Source organism: Corvus kubaryi, unplaced genomic scaffold (genome assembly GCF_017639235.1).
Source record: "Corvus kubaryi isolate FWS band 111438036 unplaced genomic scaffold, C.kubaryi_AGA036_p1.0 134, whole genome shotgun sequence".
In the NCBI taxonomy this organism is placed as follows: domain Eukaryota; kingdom Metazoa; phylum Chordata; class Aves; order Passeriformes; family Corvidae; genus Corvus; species Corvus kubaryi.
The window spans coordinates 10530072-10549730 of NW_024580668.1; the positions used below are offsets into that span (position 1 = coordinate 10530072).

Below are 19659 nucleotides of genomic sequence, written 5' to 3' on the forward strand. Positions count from 1 at the left end.
CACAAAAGTGAGTTACAAGCAACTCTTGCTGCTTTCCCTTTTTGTCTGTCCTCTCATACAACATTGGTTATTCAGCAAACCATAAATGTCCTTTTTTATGTGGTTTTAACAAGTCCTTCTCCCTTTCTTTGCTGTAAGCAGCGACAGGAGAGGAAAATCAGGATTGTGGGAGTGGGGTGAGATCTAACGGGAGAGCATGAAAATCTGTAAGAGGGGTGGGTGCTATAGTCCGGCTCCTTTCCTTCTCTCATGACCAGCGCTTGGACAGGGCAGAGGAGGCCTTCCCTGCGTGGTGGCAGGTGCTGGATTCCCGCGGGCGGGTGACAGGACAGGGTGCCCGGGGCTGCTCCCCGCTGCCAGGCTGTGCTTTCCCGCTGCGCCAGGAGAGGGATCCGAGCCCCGGCGCGCCTCCGCCCGCGCTCCCGGCGGGCAGCGCCGGCCCCGCAGCCATGGCCCCGGCTCTGCAGCCGCATCCCGCTGCCCCTTCTCCGCACGGACCTCTCCCGACCCCTCTGCCAGGTAACGCGGGCGGGCGGGGCGGGGGGCTCGGGCACGGCCACCTTGGAGGATCCTGCGCCGGGCGGTGCCGGAGGGGGCTGCACCCAGTGAGGTTGTACCGGAGGCCGGCCCTGGGTGTTTAGGGGGCTCAACCTCAGGTCGGGAATGCAGCGAGAGTCGGAGACCAGCACCAGAGAGACGTTTATATCTTTATTGTGTTAATACAAAAGAGAGGGATCGGGGAGGAGGGGGAGGAGCCGCCAAGGCTGCGGCTCTCGGGGGTGCCATCACCAGCCCAAACATCCCCCACCAGCAGTGCCGAGTCAGTCACCCCAGGGGGGGGAGATTTAACTTGTCACCAGGTGCCGCCGTCACCACTCAAGCCGCTGGCTCCGTCCTCTGTGCGGCAGCGTGGATCTCTGCTCCTTGCAGCAGGGTGCAGGCACCCAGCAGATCCAGCTGGAGCCAGGGCAGCAGCATCACAGAGTCCGGTGCAGAAACACAGGGACGGTGTCAGGATCGCTCAGCTGGGTCTGCAGGGTGGCAGAGCTGTGGATCAGTGTAGGGTGCTTCTTGAAGGCACCAGGGCAAGCCAGAGGAATCACCACAGGGGTCTCCAGGGATGATGTGGCTGGTTTGGAGCATCCCAGTAACCATAACTCCTCAGTGCTTACGTCAAGGGATGTGCTGGTATCCATAAAGGATTTTACTGTGGAGATGTCCCACCTGGGTGTTGGCACTTTCCCAAGGGCTGAGAGATCTCCAACCAGCCCAGGGCCCTTGAAGAGCAGGCTCTCCAGTGGTTTGCAAGGTGTCGAGGTCTTCTGTGACACATTCATCAGGCGGCCGTCTCTGCTGGGGTGCTCCCATGGCAAACCAGACACCTCAAAGGTGGCGTGGCCATGGTGGGCCTTGCAGAAGCAGATGAGACCGAGGTCAGAGATGCTCTGGGTCAGGCTGTGCAGCTCAGTCTTCACACAGCTGCTCAGAGACTCTACCTGCTTGACAACACACAGAGAACTGCCACTTGCTGTGCTGTCCAAGTCCATGGGAAGCTCCCCGGTGTCCAGTTTGGAAGCACTGCTAGAGTCCATGTAATAACTCAGAACAGGAAAAGAATGGCTATGATTGGAGGACCCGGCCAAGAACCCATTTTCTAGGATTTCCTTTCTGGTCAGGATGCTGGCGCTGTGCCTCCGGGTGGACAGCATGGTGCAGAATCCAACAGCTGTCTGGCTTATAGAGACAGATCAGGGTAACCCTGTCAGAATAAACACATTACTGTTCACTAAGGAATTACAGACTTACAGTAGCATGGACCACTCTTGCCAAAATCCTGTCTCAGTCTTGCAAGGAGCTGAGCAGGATCCAGGACAAGTAAGAGAGCATCCATTTTTTAGAGTCAGAAATAGCGCACCACAGTGTGTTTGTTGCTCAGAGGTCGTTGGGGAGCCTCCCTGGAGGCTGTATTTAGTTGACCTCAGCCTGTTTATCACTACTCTTATCTCCATACAGGGGATCAAGCAACATTTTATCCCACTCCTGAAGTCAGAGGACCACTAACCCCAGCTAGAATTGAGCCTCTTTGAGAGGGAGGCACCAAAACCAAGCTCAGGCTTGGATGGGAGAGGTTGAGGGGCAGCTCTCACCTTAGTCTCACTTGTGATAACCCTCACCATTGGCTGACTTCCAGCACCATTCCAAGCAATGAGGGCAGGCCTAGGAAAGGGATAGCTATGCTCCAAACCCATCTTTACCCTGAATGCACATTAAGCAGTGATAAATAGCTCCTAAATCTAGTACAAAGGGCCCATATGCTCAGTCTATAAGGAAAGTCTTCTTTAAGAGACTAAAAACCTTTTCTCCTAGTGTGTGAGAAATAAAAAAGAGATTAAGAAAACAGAGTAAATAGCACTACTTACCTTCAGCTTCTATAAATATCCCTCAAAGTTCCTGACCCTTTTCTGCTAGTGGTACTTACAGGAGTTTTATACTTCTGGTAATCAATTAACAGGCTGGTTTCCCAATTAAGCTGGTTTGGGAGAGGGAGGGGCTTCTGTTTGCCTCTTTTTAAGCACAAGGGCAGTGATGGTGGGTCATGGCTGAGTGATGGAGGTACTCTGAGTTCTGTAAGGGCCGGGTTGTGTTTGTCCTGTCAGTGATCCTTATTAAGGTGGCACCTTTTTTTAAGTTTTGCCTTGTTTTGTGAGATGTTGGTTAGGAATACCCACATACACAGACCTAGTGGATGATGTGGATAGTATACGTTGAAGTGTTTGGATAATGCTCTCAGGTATGGGATTGTTGGGGTTGTCCTGGCTGGGGCCAGGAGTTGGACTTGGATGATCTTTGGGGGTTCCTTCTAACCCGGAATATTCTGTAGCTTGTGTGGCACTCCTGCCCTTTGCCCAGGGCTACTGCTGTGGCTGGAGGGGGGCGCAGCTCGGTGTAGGGGTGGATGTAGGGAGTCCCAAGGGTGGAAATGGAGGGTCCTGGGGTGGCATGAGGGGTCCCAGTAGCTTCAGGTTGGTGGAGGGGGTGGATGTGGAGCTTCTGGGGGGGCCCTGGGTCCATGTGGAGGGGGATGCGGAGGTCCTGAGGATGGAAACGAGATGGGTCAGTGCAGGGGTGGATGCAGGAATGTCCTGGGTCAGTGCGGGGGATGCCGGTGGTTTCGGGTCAGGGCAGGGGTGGATGTGGAAGAATCCCGGGGTGGGGATAGGAAGGGTTGCGGGGGTCCTGGATCGGGCGCGGGGATGAATGCGGGGAATCGTGGGGGTCCCGGAGGGTGCCGGGAGCGGCGTGGGGCTGGATGCGGGGTTCCCTGAGGGTGCCGGGGCTGGAGGTGGCGTTCCCGGATCGGGCGTGGGGCTGGATGCGGGGTGCCCTCAGAGTCGCGAGTCGGTGCGGGGCTGGGTGCGGGGATCGCGGGGTTCCCTGAGGGTGCCGGGGGCGGTGCGGGGCTGGGTGCGGGGATCGCGGGGTTCCCTGAGGGTGCCGGGGTCGGTGCGGGGCTGGGTGCGGGGTTCCCTGAGGGTGCCGGGGGCGGTGCGGGGATCGCGGGGTTCCCTGAGGGTGCCGGGGGCGGGGCGGACGGGCGCCCTCCCGCGCGCGCCTCTTTGTGCGGGCGGGAGGCGCTGCGCGCATGCGCGGCCCGGCCCCGCGCGGGGGGGCGCCGTTGGCGCGAGATAGGAAAGTGCCGCCAGCGCCGCCGCTCCGGACCCGCGCCCGGCCCGGCCCGAGCCCCATCCCGGCCCCATCCCGCACCGCCATGGCTCGCCGCGCCCGCGGGTGAGTGCCGACCCCGCCGTGCCGGGGCTCCCCGTGCCCGCTCCCAACCCCGGCAGGCTCCTCCCGGCCGCCCCGTTCCCGCTCGCCGGCCGGACAGCGCGATGCGGGACGCAGGGCGGCGGCCCCGCGGTACCCGCGGCATCCGCTCGGGAGCGGGGGGTGAGCGGGAGCCCTGCGGCTGCTGCCCCGCACCGCTCCCCGCGCCCCTTTGCGCCAGCGATCCGGGCGCTGCTGAGCTGTACCGGGGAAATGAGGCCGGTGCCCAGATGCAAAGTCCGCCCCGAGGGACAGCAGGGGCAGAAATGGAAAGAAATGCTCTTTTCCCTGCTCTGGGCAGAATAAAACTTGCCAGCAGACGCTGGAGCCCAAAGTTGAGGATCTCCTTTCAGTCTGGGGTGGCTGGGTGGGTGTCGGTGAGGTTGGAGCTCGGTCTGGAAGAGAGATCTGGAGCTCTGCTCTATAATGGTGCAGGTTGCTCTTGAGCTCTGCTCTGTATGGTGGAGGTTGTTCCCTCTCCTGCATGGAAGTTATAATCTTCCTTTATTCACTTCTAGTGAGGACCAGGATGAGCTGCATTACCAGGATACAGACTTGGATGTGCCGGAGCAGCGGGATGGCAGGTGCAAAGTCAAGTGGACACAAGAAGAGGTGAGTGAGAGCTTGAAATTTGCTGAGAAAGGTGCTTTGGGGTGGTGGCACTGACATGGCACCCTGGGCTTGAGTGACTCCACCCCAGTCCTCACCTGCCAGCCACGACCTCACCTCCTGCTGTCCTGCTACTGGAGAGGACCATGTGTCTTTTGTACTGAGCTCAGGCCTGAATGAGGCTCAGAGGTTCAGGGGAGTTTGAAATGTAGCCTGAAGAGCAAGCACTCAAACATTTTTAACTTAAGCATGTGAGTACTGAGTGAAACACCACTGCCTGTAACACTCCTGTGAGCACAGAGGGGTCCAGATGATGGCTGATGCCTCCAACAAGCTGAAATGTGCAGTGGAAATGTACTCCTTTTTCTGGAGTATTGACACTTGGGATCATGGCTTAGTCATCCTGGCTAAGAGCCTGGAATTTACTGGGATATTCTCTTCCTTCCTCCTAGTTTCACTATTGGTTTGTGCAGTGTGAAAACTACAGCTGGGGTCAGAACACCAAGTAAGGTGGTCTGTGGGGAGGGATCAAAGCCTTGGGCTCATGTTGGGCAGGGAATAATTTAATTATTGAGCCAGCCAGAGCTCACAGACAAGGACCCCTCTAACAGGCTTTGTGTGAGCTGTAGGAGTCTGCACACCCAGGCTATAGCAGGGATCACTAAAGAGATGCTGTAGAGCCCTGTAGCACTGAAAGACAGAAGAGTGCCAGGGCTAGTGGTGATATACTTCAATCAGTCAGCTGTCCTGGCCAGCCAAAAGCAGTGGCTGAGCTGGGAGATGGACTGTCTGGTCAGGGATGTACTGGGGCTGGATAAGCAGGCCCTTGGCCACAGAGTTTGAATCAGACTAGAGGAACAGGGCTGAGCTCTTACTTTGTACTTAATGTATGAGCTTGTCCTAGTACAGAGCTCAGAAGCAGTCTGTGCCATGTGGGCTCCATGTACTGGAGGGCTGCTAAAGGCTGATGTGAGCTGCCTTCCTCCCCTGAACACAAAATGCCAACAAAACCTTGACAGTTCAAAATATCTAACTTGTTCTTTTAATGTCATCAGCCTTGTGGCAGGTGTTGCCTCAGTGTATCTGAAAGTGGATGTCTTTGTCCTTTGCAGGATGAGCAGCTGAAGATGTTAGTGAGCCATTATGGGCAGAATGACTGGAAGTTCCTGGCCAGTCACTTTCCTGTAAGTGACCTCGTGCCCAGCTGGGAATGCCATGTCTGCATGTTGCTGCTTCTCCTCGTGCTGGCTCCCTGTGTCTGTGCAGTGGGACTCTGCTCTGACTTCACAGCTCCAGGCTGTGAAACCAGGAGGAGACCTTCTTGCACAGAGGGCTTTCTGGGGCGAGTCTGTTGGAGTTGGGGTGAGAAACTGAGGTTCCTGTCCCTGTGTCCAGTGCCCTGGACCTCCATATGTATTCTCCACGTGCTTCTGCAGGTGTTCTGTGGGACAGCCTGTGTGTATGGGGACTGCTGCTGCTTTTGGAGCTTTTTGAGTCCCTGGTCTAACACAGGGCTGTTCCCATTCCTGTTCCCAGAACCGCAGTGACCAGCAGTGTCAGTACCGGTGGCTGAGAGTGTTGAATCCAGACCTGGTTAAGGGTCCTTGGACCAAAGAAGAGGACCAAAAGGTAAGTGAGGGCTGAGAGGATCAAAGTGTTGGGCTGTCTCTGTCTGCAGAGAGGATGGAGATGTCAGAGCCATCCTCAGACGTTGTAAACTGTGTGTAATTGTTCCCCATGGGGGATACCTGTGAGAGCAGCTCTGTCTGCCCTGCCCTGAGCAGCCCAGGCAGCCATGGTTGGGATGTGATGTGATCTAGGCTTCTCCAGGTAAACACCTTCTCCCTTTCACACAGTGCTGCTACAGTAGGCTGCCAAGGGAGAGAGAGCTGAAAAGGGAATTAATTCATCTGCCTGCTGGCAGGTCTCCACCTGGCCTGGCCAGGTTGGGTCTGAGAGAAAATAAAACTGGCATTTCCTGTGCCCACAGTAGGTAGGCTGGAGTGGATGTCTGAGGTTGGCTGGGTGAATCATGACTTCTGTGAGCCTGTTTCTCTGCTGATTCCAGAGTCAGCTGAGAGAGGCCAGCTCAGACAGACTCATCATCTTGATGTACTTCAGAAAAGCTGGAATGAAATTCAAATTTTACCAAGGTTTTCTGGTGCAGAACATCCTAGTTTGGCAGATTCTCTGTAAGACTTCTGCTCCCCCAGTTCTTTCCCTTTTGGTCTCATTACATTATGTCAAGCCCTAAGGAAGCTTCTCCTGATGTTGTTCCCTGCTCTTACAGCAGAGCAGTTGTTGCCTGCTTTCCTCTGCCCTTTGTGTTGTCCCAACTCTGCCAGCCTGCCCATCCTGGCCAGGCTGGGCTCCAACTCACTCCTCATTTCTTTGGCCCAGCTCCTTGGCCTCAGTTTGGCATCTTGGGTCCATTTTTCTGTGCTCAAAAGGCAGGAGTCTACAGTGGGGACATTTGTTACCTGTCTACCTGCACCTTTCTGCTCAGCACAGCTGGCCAGGGTAGAAGTGTTCTTTGAGAACTCTTCAGCCAGGATTTTGATGGGCTGAACATTGCAGGGAGTGTTTCATCCTGACTCTGCCCTGGATATTGTAGGAGCCCAGAATGGATTCAGTGCCCAGAAGCATTTGTGTTGGGGCTCAGGTAGAAGTGACTGAGCCCTGGGCGAAGGGGAAGAGGCAAAGTGGATGGTTCTTAAATGAATTTGGCTCTTTCCCTGTTTGTCCTGGTGCTGTCAGGGCGTGGAGCTGCAGCCCTGTCTGTCCTAGGTGTACCACACTGTGAAAGGGAGCAGCAGCCCAGTGCACAGCTGATGGGGACTGTTGTCACACAGCCAGGTTCTCGGAAGCAGGGAGGGCAGAGGAGCCTTGGAGCAGGTGGGACTTGGCCCTTGCTCAGAAATGGGAACGTGTTTCTATATCTGGGCCCCTGCCAGTCTCCACCCCATCTTCTGGGAGGGGTCATCTGCATTCACAGGCGCTCTGTGGCAAAATATCTGTGTGGAAACAGCCTCTTAGAGAAATTTGGCTGAATCATTGCTCTCATGAGGGTTGGAACACCTGGTTGCCCTGCTGGGTCCCTCCAGCTCTTCCTCCAAAGGGGCCTTTCTTTGTCTGTCCGTGCCTGGTCCCAGGAGAGGTGAAGAGCAAAGCCTGAAGATGACTGTACTGACCTTCCTCTCCTTTTTTCCATTTCCTTATTTCCCTCCCACTCTCTCCAAAGGTAATTGAACTGGTTAAAAAATATGGCACCAAACAGTGGACCCTGATAGCCAAGCACCTGAAAGGGCGGTTAGGGAAGCAGTGCCGGGAACGCTGGCATAACCACCTGAACCCTGAGGTGAAGAAGTCCTCGTGGACAGAGGAGGAGGATCGCATCATTTTTGAGGCCCACAAGGTCCTGGGGAACCGCTGGGCAGAGATTGCCAAGCTGCTGCCTGGGAGGTAGGACCCCTTTGCTCGCTGCTGCCTTCCCTGCTGGGTGGCCCCTGGAGATCCGTGTGTTAGGCTCTCAGGATGGGGCTGGGGCGTGTGTTGGAGCTGCCAGCTGTGCTTTAAAGCTGCTGTAAGTGATGATTTGTTCCCTTCTGCTTTCTCTGCAGGACTGACAATGCTGTGAAGAATCACTGGAACTCCACCATCAAGCGGAAAGTGGACACAGGAGGTTTTCTCAACGAAACCAAGGAGTCCAAGTCATTGTACCTCCTTGTGGAGGTGGATAACAAGGAGAGGCAAAGTCAGACGACAGCTGAGAGCCAGGTACTGCACCAGCACACTTGCAGCAGGCAGCTGGGTCAGTCTCCTGCCCTGCTAATGCATTTTGGAGCTGTTCGTCCACCCTTCTGCTGCCTCATGCTTTTCCGCAGCCTGGTGTCTGCCCAGACAGTCTGTGCCTTCCCCAGCCTCCCGGATCTCTCCCTTCAGGAGCTAGAGGTGTGATGGGAGCCTGAGTGTGTTATCCAGGCAGAGGACAGCAGTCTGCTAGAGCTGTTACCTTGCCAATCCCAGCAACAAGCTTGTCTTGGACACGGAATATTCTTTTGGCTTTGTTGTGCTGTGGCTGGTGGGAGAAGGAGGCTGCTGCAGACAGTGTGTGTGTGGGAGCAGGGTGCAGAGATACTGTGTTCCTTTCTTCTTAACAAGGAAGCAGGAAAGTACACCCAGTGATTGTTTTCATGAAGAAAGCATATAGTTTTTGAAGGCAGGCTCCTGGAAAATAGGAAGCATAGAACTAGTGCTACATGCTCAGCCTAAGTACAACTTCCTCCTGGGACACTGGAAAATGACATCTTTGATTAAGCAGTCCTGTGCTTATTATGTTGTGTGGACTCCTGCTCACTGTATGGGACAGAACAGTGAGGGAGAATGGGGGTGTGAAACAAACCTGGTGGCAGGTAGGAGAGTGGGCAGAGCTGAACGTGTCTAGGAGCTCTCTGTCCCCAGGACTTGACACTGTTCCCTTGCTTTCTGCTGATATCTGGACTTTCTTTGTTGTATGTGCCAAGAATGTCCTGCCAAACTGGCCAGTGGATGTCTCTGAAATAAAGGAAGAAGAAGTCAGTGATGAAGAAGTGACGGGTGTACAGGAGTTGCCCTTGGAGCTGCCAGCTGCAGGAGTGGCAGAGCAGAACGTGGAGGGGACCCCAGATGATGCAGTACCTGAGGATGGCACTTCATTGGTCGAGTCACCGTACAAATGGGTCGTTGAAGCTACCAACTATTTGTACCCAAGCTGTGCCCCAGCCTTCAGTGAAGCTCTGGACATGATTGAATCTGTAAGTAACAGACCCTTGTTCCTCCAGTTATTGTAGGGAGACCGACCCTCACCCTTTTTGTTTGACTGAACTTACTGGGTCCCCTTGATCATCACCCTGAGGAGAGCTGGGTCTGTCATTGCCTTGCAGCTTCCTCCTCTCTCTCTTCTGGGGCTGGATTAGACCTTTCCAGCTCTGCCAGTATTGCTGTGGGCTTGTGTAGATTTTCCTAGGTGGGTGTCCTTGTGTGTGGGCTCTGCCTGTGTGGGAGGCTCTAAGTGCTGGCAAACCTGATTTCAAGCCCTTCTTTGCCAGCCAGAGTGTCCCCAGCTCTCCTTTTCGTAATGGTTCAGGCCCATGCTCATTGGCTTTCCTTTCTGTCCTGTTATGGGGTGGGATAGGACAGGACAGACTGGGAATAAGCCAAGCCCATTGTACTATGCAGGAGAGACCCCTTCATGCTGGCACAATGCCACTATTTGCTTTCAGTGGAGGTAGCTTCACTGAAATTAGTTATTTTCAGCCAGTCAAGCGGTGCTGAGGTCCCCTGGGTGACAGAGGCACACCAGGATGGGAGGCTGGCTAAAACCAGCAGGGCTCTTTGCTGCCATCAGAAGGAAGTTGCCTCTGCAGCCCCCAGCCTGCCTGAGGCACTTAAAATCCGTGAAGGAGTCACTTTGCCTGTGTATAGGCAGACAGTGTGTGCCTGAGGCTCAGCACTGCATCTGTGGGCCCTTGTATGGTACTGGGTGTTGGTGGGGTGGAGCTGTGAAGCAGCTCATTTCTGAACTATCTGGTTAGTTTTAGTCTGCTTTCAGCTGTGCAGGTTGCACCCAAGCCCTGTGCCCAGATTTACAGGTGTGCCCAGGACTGTGGGTCGCTCTTGGGTGATAGTTGCTTCATTCAGTCCCAGCCCTCTGCCCAGCTGCTTTTTCTGTCCGTTCTCTGAGGGGGTGCAGCTGTTTGTGCAGCTGTGCTATGAAACAAACAGGGAAACCAGCCTTGCATTAATAGAAAAACCTGCCCCATGCACAAGCAGCAGCTTTCAGCTGGGTCAGATCCCTGATCTGGCTCCAGCTGTGCCCATGGCAGAGGAGAGAAGGGCTTGAGCTGTCCCTGGCCAGGCTCCTTCCAAAGCTTGGTGCCATCTCACACCCCTACTTATTTCACCTCCCAGCTCAGTCTGGCTGCTCAGCTTCCACCCTGGGCTGCTGCTGACACTTTCCCTTTTGTGCAGGACCCAGATGGGTGGTGTGACCTGACCCAGTTCGACCTGCCCGAGGAGCCCTCAGCCGGTGGCAGCAGCGGCAGCGCCAGCCCGGCCAGGCCAGTGCCCGGCGAGGTGGCCCTGGCCCTGCCCAGCGTCACTGAGTACCGCCTGGACGGCCACACCATCTCTGACCTGAGCAGGAGCAGCAAGGGAGAGCTCATCCCCATCTCCCCACACGCCGAGGGCAGCTTTGGCACCCCGCCCTCGGTGCTGAAGAGGCAGAAGAAGAGGAAGATCTCCCTCTCGCCTGTCACAGAGAACATCACCAGCACCAGCATGTCCTTCCTGGAGTCCTGCAACAGCATGACGCCCAAGGGCACCCCTGTAAAGACACTGCCCTTCTCTCCATCTCAGGTATCTTCTCGCCCTAATGTCATACATTCCCATCAGCTCTGCCCTCTTTGTGTTCCTCTTGCCTTGAATGAGGCAGTGCCAGTGTGCAGAGCGTGTTCCTGTGCTAAAAGAAGGCTCAGAGCTGGTTTCTGGCACTGCTTCTCTTCAGTGCTGCCCTTCCTGAGGGAGCAGCAGCCTGTGTCTCCATATGGGAGTGCCTGCAGTTTTAAGGAAGCCCAGCTATCCTGTGTGAGGGGCAGGGCACCTGCCCAGTGTGAGGAAGGAGCCCCCTGTGATGGAGAGCACACTGCTGCTGTCCCCAGGGCATTGCTGTCCCCAGGGCATTGCTGTCCCCAGGGCATTGCTGGCCCAGCTGTGGGCAGCAGAGTGGCAACACTGAAAACTTGCTTTCCCTGTCTGTTTGCAGTTCAGTCACACAGACAAGGGCAGCAAACACCTTGTGCAGATCTGTGTTGCTGTGCTTATGAAAACGCTCCTGGCCTTGTCTTTGTTGCAAAAGGGACTCAGGGTCTTTCAGCCTTTGTTGTGACTCCTGCAGTGTCCCCACACGTGGTCTCTGTGGTGGTCAGACCCACGAGGGTCCAGCTGTGCCTTCCAGGCTTTTATTTCTGCTGTTTCTGCAGCAGAAAACGTGGGAGGGCACCACAGGACAGTCCAAAATGCAGGTTTAGGTGGACCTTGAGGGAAAGGCCAGGAGGAAGGAAGCAATCAGAATGGGACCCATAATGTACAGCTCTGCAGAGTGTGAAAGGCAGGAGCGTCTGGAGTGAATCTGAGAAGGCAAAGTGCATGTCCTACCTCAAGCTGAGCTTCAGCCATCAGTGAATGTCACAAACACAATTTTTCTCACCCAAGAGGTTCTTGGGTACAAACTGTGTTCTTTATGGGGGCAGAGCTGTTGCTTACTGGCTCTAGGGAAGTAAAATCCTAGCAGAGCTAACACAGTTCATTGTGTTCTCACAGTTTAGGCTGAAGACAGCTCAATGCAACACCTGTTAACTTGCACACTTTGTGTTATGTGGACTTCCCTCATGTTTGCCAGCCTGAGGTTGGAATAGACTGGGTGAGCTGGGATTACCAGTGCAAGGAGAGACTTCTCTCCTACTCTGTAGCTGGTAGCTGTGAAAGTTGTATCAGCTCATCCCTTATGGGAAGTGAATAATCTCTATGGGTGAGAGGCACCTTCTGGGCACTTTCATGTGTGTGTCCATGCACAGAACTGAGTCTGTAACCCATCCTGGGTTGGGAGAAATGTTCCTGCCTCAGGGTTTCCCTCATATTTAGGAAAAAGTAATGGCTTGTGATGTGATGCTTGAGACTGAGTGTCTTCAATTTTTCTTCCCTGTGCTGTGCAGTTCTTGAACTTTTGGACCAAACAAGATACACTAGAACTGGAGAACCCTTCCCTGACCTCCACGCCCGTGTGCAGCCAGAAGGTGATTGTCACCACCCCGCTGCACAGGGACAAGACCCCTCTGCTCCAGAAGAACTTAGCGTAAGTCCTTTCCTCATCCCTGAGCAGTGTCCCTTTCCACACAGCAGTCTGCTCCAGTTCAGACACAGCTCTCAGTACTTCTCATGGCATTACTGAGAGAGGGGCAAGGCAGGCTGGGGATTTCCTTAAATCAGTGTTTTCCCCCCCAAAACAGCTCTTCTCTGAGCTGCAGGGAGTGAGTGTCCAGGCTGGCCGGGGGCACAGCTAAGTGACCTCTGTTGTGCTCAGCTGCTGGGTGGGCTGTGGCCTTGTGTGGGTTCCAGCCTGTCTGATCCCTTTTCTTTCCCGCTCTCCTTCCAGGTTTGTCACACCAGATCAGACATATGTGGTGGACAACACACCCCACACTCCCACGCCTTTCAAAAATGCCCTGGAGAAATATGGACCAATTCGACCTCTGGTAATTATTGAGCAGGGTGTGGGGCTGATGAATGCAAATGAGACATGGAGGGCAGAGGTTTGTGCAGGGCTGTGAGCAAACTTTTATCTGTGCCAGAACGAAGGGTGGTGTGGTAGTGCCAGGCTGAGAGGGGAGGGGTGAAGGGGACATTGTCACAGTGATCCTTTCACTGTAAGGAGCTACAGGACTTTCAGCTCCTCTGTAAACCAGCTAAAAGTGCCAAAAGCTGCCCTTGAGTCGGGCTGCAGTGCTTGGCTACTGATGACCTTGAGGAAAAGCAGGGAAATGATCTGCCTAGACCTCCCTGAGGAGCTGGATCTCCCAGGCATTGTGTGCACACTGGTCTCCTGATGGCACGTGTGGGGTTCAGCTGATAAGTCTCTCACACCTGGAGATCCTGTAAATCCATCAGCCTAGCAGAAAGCTTGTCATATCTTTTCCAGATGGGAAGCAAATAGGTTGTTGTGTTTGTGCTCCCACTGTGGGCTCTCCTGACCCCATTGTCCCTTCAGGGAAACACTTGTGACCCTGCCTAGCACAGAGATTTTGACTGCCTTGTGCTCTCTCTGCCTTCCACCCCAGCCCCAGACTCCTCACCTGGAAGAAGATTTGAAGGAGGTGCTCCGAAGTGAAGCTGGCATCGAACTAATCATTGAGGATGATGTGAAGCCTGAGAAACAAAAGAGGAAACAAGGGGTGAGCTGGCTGTGCATCCAGTGCCAGCTGCTATCTGCTGTGTACTCTTAAGGAGTGTTCTGGCTGGTTTTAGTCATCCTGCTTTTGGTGCCAAAATGTTTTTAGCCTTGTGGCTGCTCTCTTAATCAACAACAGGTGCCTGAGGTTAAGGCCTGCTTAAAATACTGCCAGGAGTGTCCTGGTTTATGCTGAGCTCAGGGCTTGCTGGCATGCTTGGAGCACCTGGGGCAAGTTGGGCTCCCAGAAGGCTCTGAGCTGGTATAAGAAGTCTCAGCTGCCTGGTGGCCTTTCCTTCCTACTAAAGCTCTTTCTCTAAGCTGCTGGCTCAAGGTGCCAGGAGGGGGGCACTGGAAGCTGCTGTGCCCTGTAGTGGGGAAGGCTGCACACACCTTCTTCCTGAGGTGCTGGTGCCATGCAGAACTGGGGTGATGTGGCCTTGGTGTGCACCCTGGGCCCTCAGGAGGGCACTTTCCTGGGTAGGTTCATGGTGACACTGGTTTTCCTACGTCCTCCAGTTGCGCAGGAGTCCCATCAAGAAGGTGCGGAAGTCTCTGGCCCTGGATATTGTGGATGAAGACATGACACAGAACCTGCCTGCCCTCCCCAAGACTGTGTGTTTCAAAAGAGCCCAGGTGAGGGCTTGTGTGCTCAGAGCAGGGGCAGAGCTGGCTCTGCTCTGGTAAAACCGTGCAAAGCAGCAGAAGCAGCCTGGAGCTGCCTTTGAACAGTCCATGTGAATGTGTATGAAGGGCTGGATTTCTCCTTCCCTTACGCTCTCCTTTTTCTCCTGGTGCAGCCTGTGAATTTCCTGTCACGGTCCCTGAACCTCTCCTCCTCGAGCAGGAAGAATGACAGTGGTTTGCTCAACAGAGCCTTTGTGCAAGTGCAGCCAGAGAAAATGTCCTACAGGAAAATGCCCAGCCACTTCAGGCCACCAGCGCCGGTAAGCCCTGCAGCCACTGCCCTCCCAGGCAGGAGTTTATCTGGCACACTGCCCTTGTCCCTCGAGGAGTAAGGGATGGAGCTCTGAACTCCTGCAAGGGCATCCCTACACTGCCAGGGCTGTCTTTGCACTCAGGCTGGGAGATGCTGAGCCAGAGGTGTCATTCTACATTCCTACAAAACACAGCTGTGGCCTGCTCAGCATGTTTGGCCCTGGGTTTCCCCATGGGAATTCGCACCCATCAAGGAATTTGGATGATTGCTCTGGCAGTAAAGTAAACCTTCTTTTTTCCAGTGAGCACCCCTTGGGTGGACAGCAGGAAGCTCACCTTTTTTTTGTCAGGGCAGAGCAACTCTGAAGTGCTGTATAAAGGTTAAACAGGAAGGTATTTCCCACCCCTGTGTTTTTTAGGGTGCTTCTGGGTTGTGGGGAAGGCTGAGTGCCTTAGGCAGCATGGGCTGGCTTTATCCTGCTTTATCCTGACCCCGTGGCAGTGCAGAGCTCTGGTGTGGCACCTTGTACCTCTTGCTGAGGTTGGTGCTGTTACAGCAGCTCTGTTCCTCAGCTCTGGAACTGGGTTGTGCTGGAGTCACAGCAGCCCACAAAGGCCCTCTGGGGCATAAACAGATCTCTCTGCAATCGTCACAGCTTGCATGCAGGATGCATTTGTAGAGAGGTATCCCTGCTTTGCTGGGCAGTGTAGCTCAGACATAGGGATTGGGACTATAATTTTGTAGGTGTTTGTAGGGTGAGTCATCGGATGTCTCCTCGAGCTTCAGTGAGGATGGAAACGTGTGCTGTCCTTGTTGGGGGGCTTAGACTGCAACTGGGGCCTTGTGTGAGGGTGTTTTCCCATCCCAGGAAGAGCCCAGGTGCAGTGTTGTCCCCAGGAAACTGCAGTGAGCAGCATCTGTCCCTGTCCTGTGAGAGCTCTTTATTCTGACAAATAAGTACTCCTCAGCCAGAGTAATTCCTTCCCCTTCCCCAAATAAACCCTGCTTAAACACTTCAATTTTTCCTCCTGTCCTCGCCAGGGTCGTACTGCTCCGAGAGCTAACAGCTCCCTATAAATAAACTTTGGGAGTGACTCGGGGGTGCCAGTGAGGCAGCTTGTGTGGTGATGGAGTACAGGTGTGCAGTGAAATCCCATTGCCCACAGGCAGCAGGGCTGGCTGTGCTGCTGCTGGGCTCTGGGGATTTATTGTGCTGCTCTGGTGCTGCTGGCAGGCAGTCCTTTATTAAGGAGGCTCATCCAGCTCTGGGCTGAGCCTCAGTGGGCCCAAAGCTGCTCTGTGGCTGTGTGGGATGTTGCTGCTGTGGCAAATGCTGGAGCCCTGGTTCCCTGCAGTGCATGTGGACAGGCACTTCCAGCTCAGGGCACTGCCTGTCTCCTGGCTGCATTTACCAGAGGATTCTCTGGGGCTTTCCTGGAGTGCAGAAACACCTCGTAGGTGCCCTCAGTCTCTGTGTGCAGAGACTGAAGCACAGCTGGTTTTTGGCTCTTCCTTTGTGCTGTGGGGCCCTGTTGAAGCTGAAGGTGCTAAATTGCTGTTAAGGATGGCATTTGATCAAAATAGGCCTGGGGCCAAGCAGCTCCTGTAGGAATTGAACTGGTGGGCAATAAACTCTAAAGCTGTGCTTGAATTCCTTCTATCCTTCTGGAATCCCTTCAGGGCAGTGAGTTTTAATAGGTTTGTGCTTTGGGGTTTTTGTCTTGAGGCAAGTTAAGGGAAAGCCCTAAAAGGGCATGTGGATTGCCTTGAAATGGAGCACTCACCTGGGAAACTGCTGAACCTGAACCCCAGAAATTGCCACCTCAGCTGTGAGGAGCAACTGGTGGTGTGCAAGTGCCTCCTGGTTGCCAGATGGGTTCTGAAGTTTTATTTCCCTTGTTAGTTTTGTTTATTTTTGCAGTCTTTCAGAACACGGTGTCGACAAGATTGGTCCTCTCCCTTGACTGTGTTGTACACATCCTTTCTTTTCCCTCTACAGATGAGCAGGGCTTGGAAAGCAGTGGCCTGTGGTGGAACCCAAGACCAACTCTTCATGCAGGAGAAAGCTCGACAGTTTTTGGGCACATTGAAACAGAGTCACACATCAAGGACCTTAATCTTATCATGAAGGATTGTTCAGCTTTTTAATTTTATTTTTTAAACTTTTTAATAAGTGGAGGGGGAACCACAGGAAAAAATATCTTTGGCCAGGTCTTAGTACGTGGGTGTGGATTTTTTTTCCCCCCTTCAGTTCCCAGGTAGATCTATACTGTTATAAATTGGGCTAACTGCTGGCTAGTGTGTGGAATGCAAGCTTTGGGATCATTATGGAAAGGCAAATCAGGGAGGCTTGGACAGCTGACAGCAAGACCTCTCTCTGCAAGACCTGAATTCTGGAAAAGTGGAAGCAGCAGCCATGTTCCACCTTGGAGCTGGAGACCGGCCTCACAGCATCCCTGGATTCCTGCTGCTGCTCTGCTACCTCAGGAACAGCTTTGTGAAGGTTCCTGCGAGCCTTTAGCCTCCCTCCCAGCTTTCCCCAGGGGATGGAGTGTCCCCCTGGGCTGGAGGAGGAGGGAGGGTGTGGTGCAGTGGGGTGACCTGTGCCTGGAGCCCCTTGCTCCCCATGGGCCTGCTTTGTCCTGCCATGGCTCCAGCGGGGCCTCTCCCACAACTGTGGGAACCTAAAATGCTCCCTCTTCCAATAAATGATGGTGCTCACATCCCTTGGACTCTGCCTCTGCCTCACAGCCCTTGGGGAAGGCAGAGAAGTGCTGGGTTTTGTGTGGGCTCTTTGCTCTCCTGGCAAGTTGTTGAATTCCTGTTGGCTTCTCAGCACGGGGGAGAAGGGACGTTCCCCCAGCACACACTCTTGGTAGTTTCATCAACTGTTCAGAAATTTGGGCTACTTTATGGGCAGGTGCCACAGTGTGTTTGAGCTCGGGGTGGCTGGGATCCCTGCAGAGGTGCAGGGGTGGATGGAGGCTGGAGAAAGAGCAGCAGAAGTGTGTGATGTAGCAGAGCCTTTCTGTTCCCTTTCCTGTGAACGCTAAAGTTGCATCCACGTAGCTGTTCCAGTGTGGGAACAGTAGCACTGCCCTGTTTTGAGGCAGCCAAGGATGAAATGTGGTGATCTTAGCAACATATTAACGTTGCAATTGGAAAGGTGTTGGAAAAACTGAGGAGCAGCTCAGCAGCACAGGAAGAGCTTTTTGGGTGAGCTGTGCTGTGCTTTCCTTGGCCAAAGCTGTCCTGGCAGGTCTGCCTCTGGCTGGGGGTGTGCACACAGCAAAGATGTACCCACCCCAGGGTGGAAAACCAGAGCTGGGCTGCACAAACCTCGTTTCAGGTTGTGGCTTATGCTGGAAATAGAGTCAAACAATCCTTACTGACAAACTTGTTAATAAAACCTTGGATCCTGGGAAATGAGGGAGGTTTAGAAACCCAGCTTGTTTTTCATTTTTACAAGCTTGGGGCCAGAGCAAATCCATGAAGTAATTTTTATTTCTGTTTCTCAGTGTTGCAGCGTTTGCTTTGGAAAGATGGCTGGGAGCACTTGTCTGGAAGCCTGGCTTTAGCTGCTCCCATTCTGGTGTTATTTTAAGAGAAATTGTCATAAACCTATCCCTGTCTGCTCGGCCTTTGGTGGGCTCAGCTGGTCCTGCGCTGTGTGGCTGTACAAACCCAAGCCTGGAATTGCAATTCCTTCCTGGAGCTGACACGAGCTGGGAGCTCTGAGCAGGCAGGGGCTGCTGGAGGATAAATCATGGTGTGGGCCTGGCACCTCTGTTTGAGAGCTGTGCCCAAATTAAAGGAGGAGGAGGCTGAGAATATTAACTGCTTCTCTGAGGCTGCAAATCCTGGCAGTTCTGCATTGCAGAACATTTGTGGGGAAAGATTGAGGGGCAGAAAAATACCAAGGCCTAGCATAGTTAGTGGGTAAAAAGACAATTAGCTTTTAATTTGAAAATGATGCTCTTTCTAGTGTGGAGGTTGCCAGCCTGGCTTGATTGTCCTGGGGCCCAGGAATAGACATTGTTCTACAGGTGGGGTAAAAAAGGTGGCACTGGCTTTGTTTTTCCTGTTAGTTTGGATGCTCTGCTTTCTTCCAGTAAAAGTTTCATAGAGGTTGAACTTGCTGGCTGTGGAGTTCCTGGACTGGAGCTGGAGACCCTGAGAGGGAGTTTTGGTGGAGACCCCTCTCAGTCCAAGGCTCCCTGTCCCTGGCTGATGTCCCTGTGAAGCCTCACACAGCCTTCTCAGGCTGCCCAACCTTCATTCACAAAGGGAAATCTGGATGTTTAATTTAGATTTAAATGAAAAACCAGGATGAAAGTGTTCCAGGAGCATTGGCTGTGTGTGGGAGGAATCCACTCCCATGGCCCAACTTCCTGCACAAACCCCATGTTGCTGCTTGATTTTAAAGTTTATCTTTCGGTATTTTGCATTCCACAACAGAGCAGATGACTCCCTGTTTGAGTCCAGACATGGAAAAAGGATTGATTCTTACCAGGAATGGGAAGGGAATAGCACAGCTGGAGCTCCTGGGTCATGGCAGTGTCCTGACTGCTAACAGGATGTTGTTTCCAGCTGGGATAGGCCTTAAAGAAGCTGGGGAAAGCAAAAATAATAGGGCAAGGAGATGAAAAAAGGACATCCATGGTTTTTTATTGGCAAGTCTGGCTTTGAAATGGAGGCTGGTGGGGCTGAGGAGCACTGAGCTCACACAGCTCCATGGTCAGCAGTGTGGGAGCTGCTGTGCTGTGTGTCCCTCCCAGGGCTCTCAGCTGCTGGGCTCCTTCCTGCTGCTTGAAGGGATTTCACAGCTTTTTTGTCTCGTTTTCACAGCTAATTCTGCTAAAGCCTGTGCAAACAGCAGGTTGCTCACAGGGGCCTGTGGCTCCACACCCTTGGGGAGAGAGATCTGACCGTGGAGGAATACAAACGGTGAACAGTGTAATTCCTCGTATTTTGGGCATTTCTTGCACCTGAAGGAAAAACAAGAAAAAGACAGCTGATGGGGCTCAGCTGGGGAACAGAGTACAAGGCCAGCCTTGGCAAAGCAAGGGCTCTGTGGGCACGGGATCCACGGTTTGTGCTCCAGGGCTTTGGTGTTCCCCAGGTGTTGGCAGCTGCGGCAGGACATGCTGCTGACCTGGCTGCAATTCCTGCTGCAAGCCAGCCTTGCCCTGCTGCCCTTTGGTAGTTCCTCATTAACAGGTGTCGTGGCACAGAGCAGAGGAAATTCTCCGTTAGAGGGTCATTAGTAGCTAAATATTAGTTGGTTACACCTCAGTGCAGG

At 53.7% G+C, this 19659-nt stretch overlaps 1 protein-coding gene across 2 annotated transcripts; it reads left to right on the top strand.

Annotated features, from left to right (window-relative positions):
* The first annotated feature begins 406 nt into the window (after positions 1-406).
* MYBL2 (MYB proto-oncogene like 2) lies at positions 407-17080 on the top strand. 2 transcript variants are annotated; one of them, XM_042050456.1, is made up of 14 exons: positions 407-519; positions 4344-4437; positions 5547-5618; positions 5971-6063; positions 7676-7896; positions 8055-8211; positions 8958-9227; positions 10444-10830; positions 12186-12325; positions 12626-12725; positions 13308-13421; positions 13937-14053; positions 14218-14364; positions 16357-17080. In XM_042050456.1, the coding sequence occupies exons 3-14, from the start codon at positions 5562-5564 to the stop codon at positions 16483-16485; spliced, it is 1932 nt and encodes a 643-aa protein (XP_041906390.1). In that variant the 5' UTR covers positions 407-519; positions 4344-4437; positions 5547-5561; the 3' UTR covers positions 16486-17080. The 2 variants fall into 2 exon arrangements, with proteins under 2 accessions (XP_041906390.1, XP_041906380.1); XM_042050446.1 differs by lacking the exon at positions 407-519 and adding an exon at positions 3712-3789.
* Positions 17081-19659: the final 2579 nt, after the last annotated feature.

Coding starts and splice junctions, on each gene's coding strand:
- MYBL2 (XM_042050446.1), top strand. CDS start 3,770: ATGGCTCGCCGCGCCCGCGG. Junction 7,897..8,054: donor GCCAAGCTGCTGCCTGGGAG/GTAGGACCCCTT, acceptor CTTTCTCTGCAG/GACTGACAATGCTGTGAAGA. Junction 9,228..10,443: donor CTCTGGACATGATTGAATCT/GTAAGTAACAGA, acceptor CCTTTTGTGCAG/GACCCAGATGGGTGGTGTGA.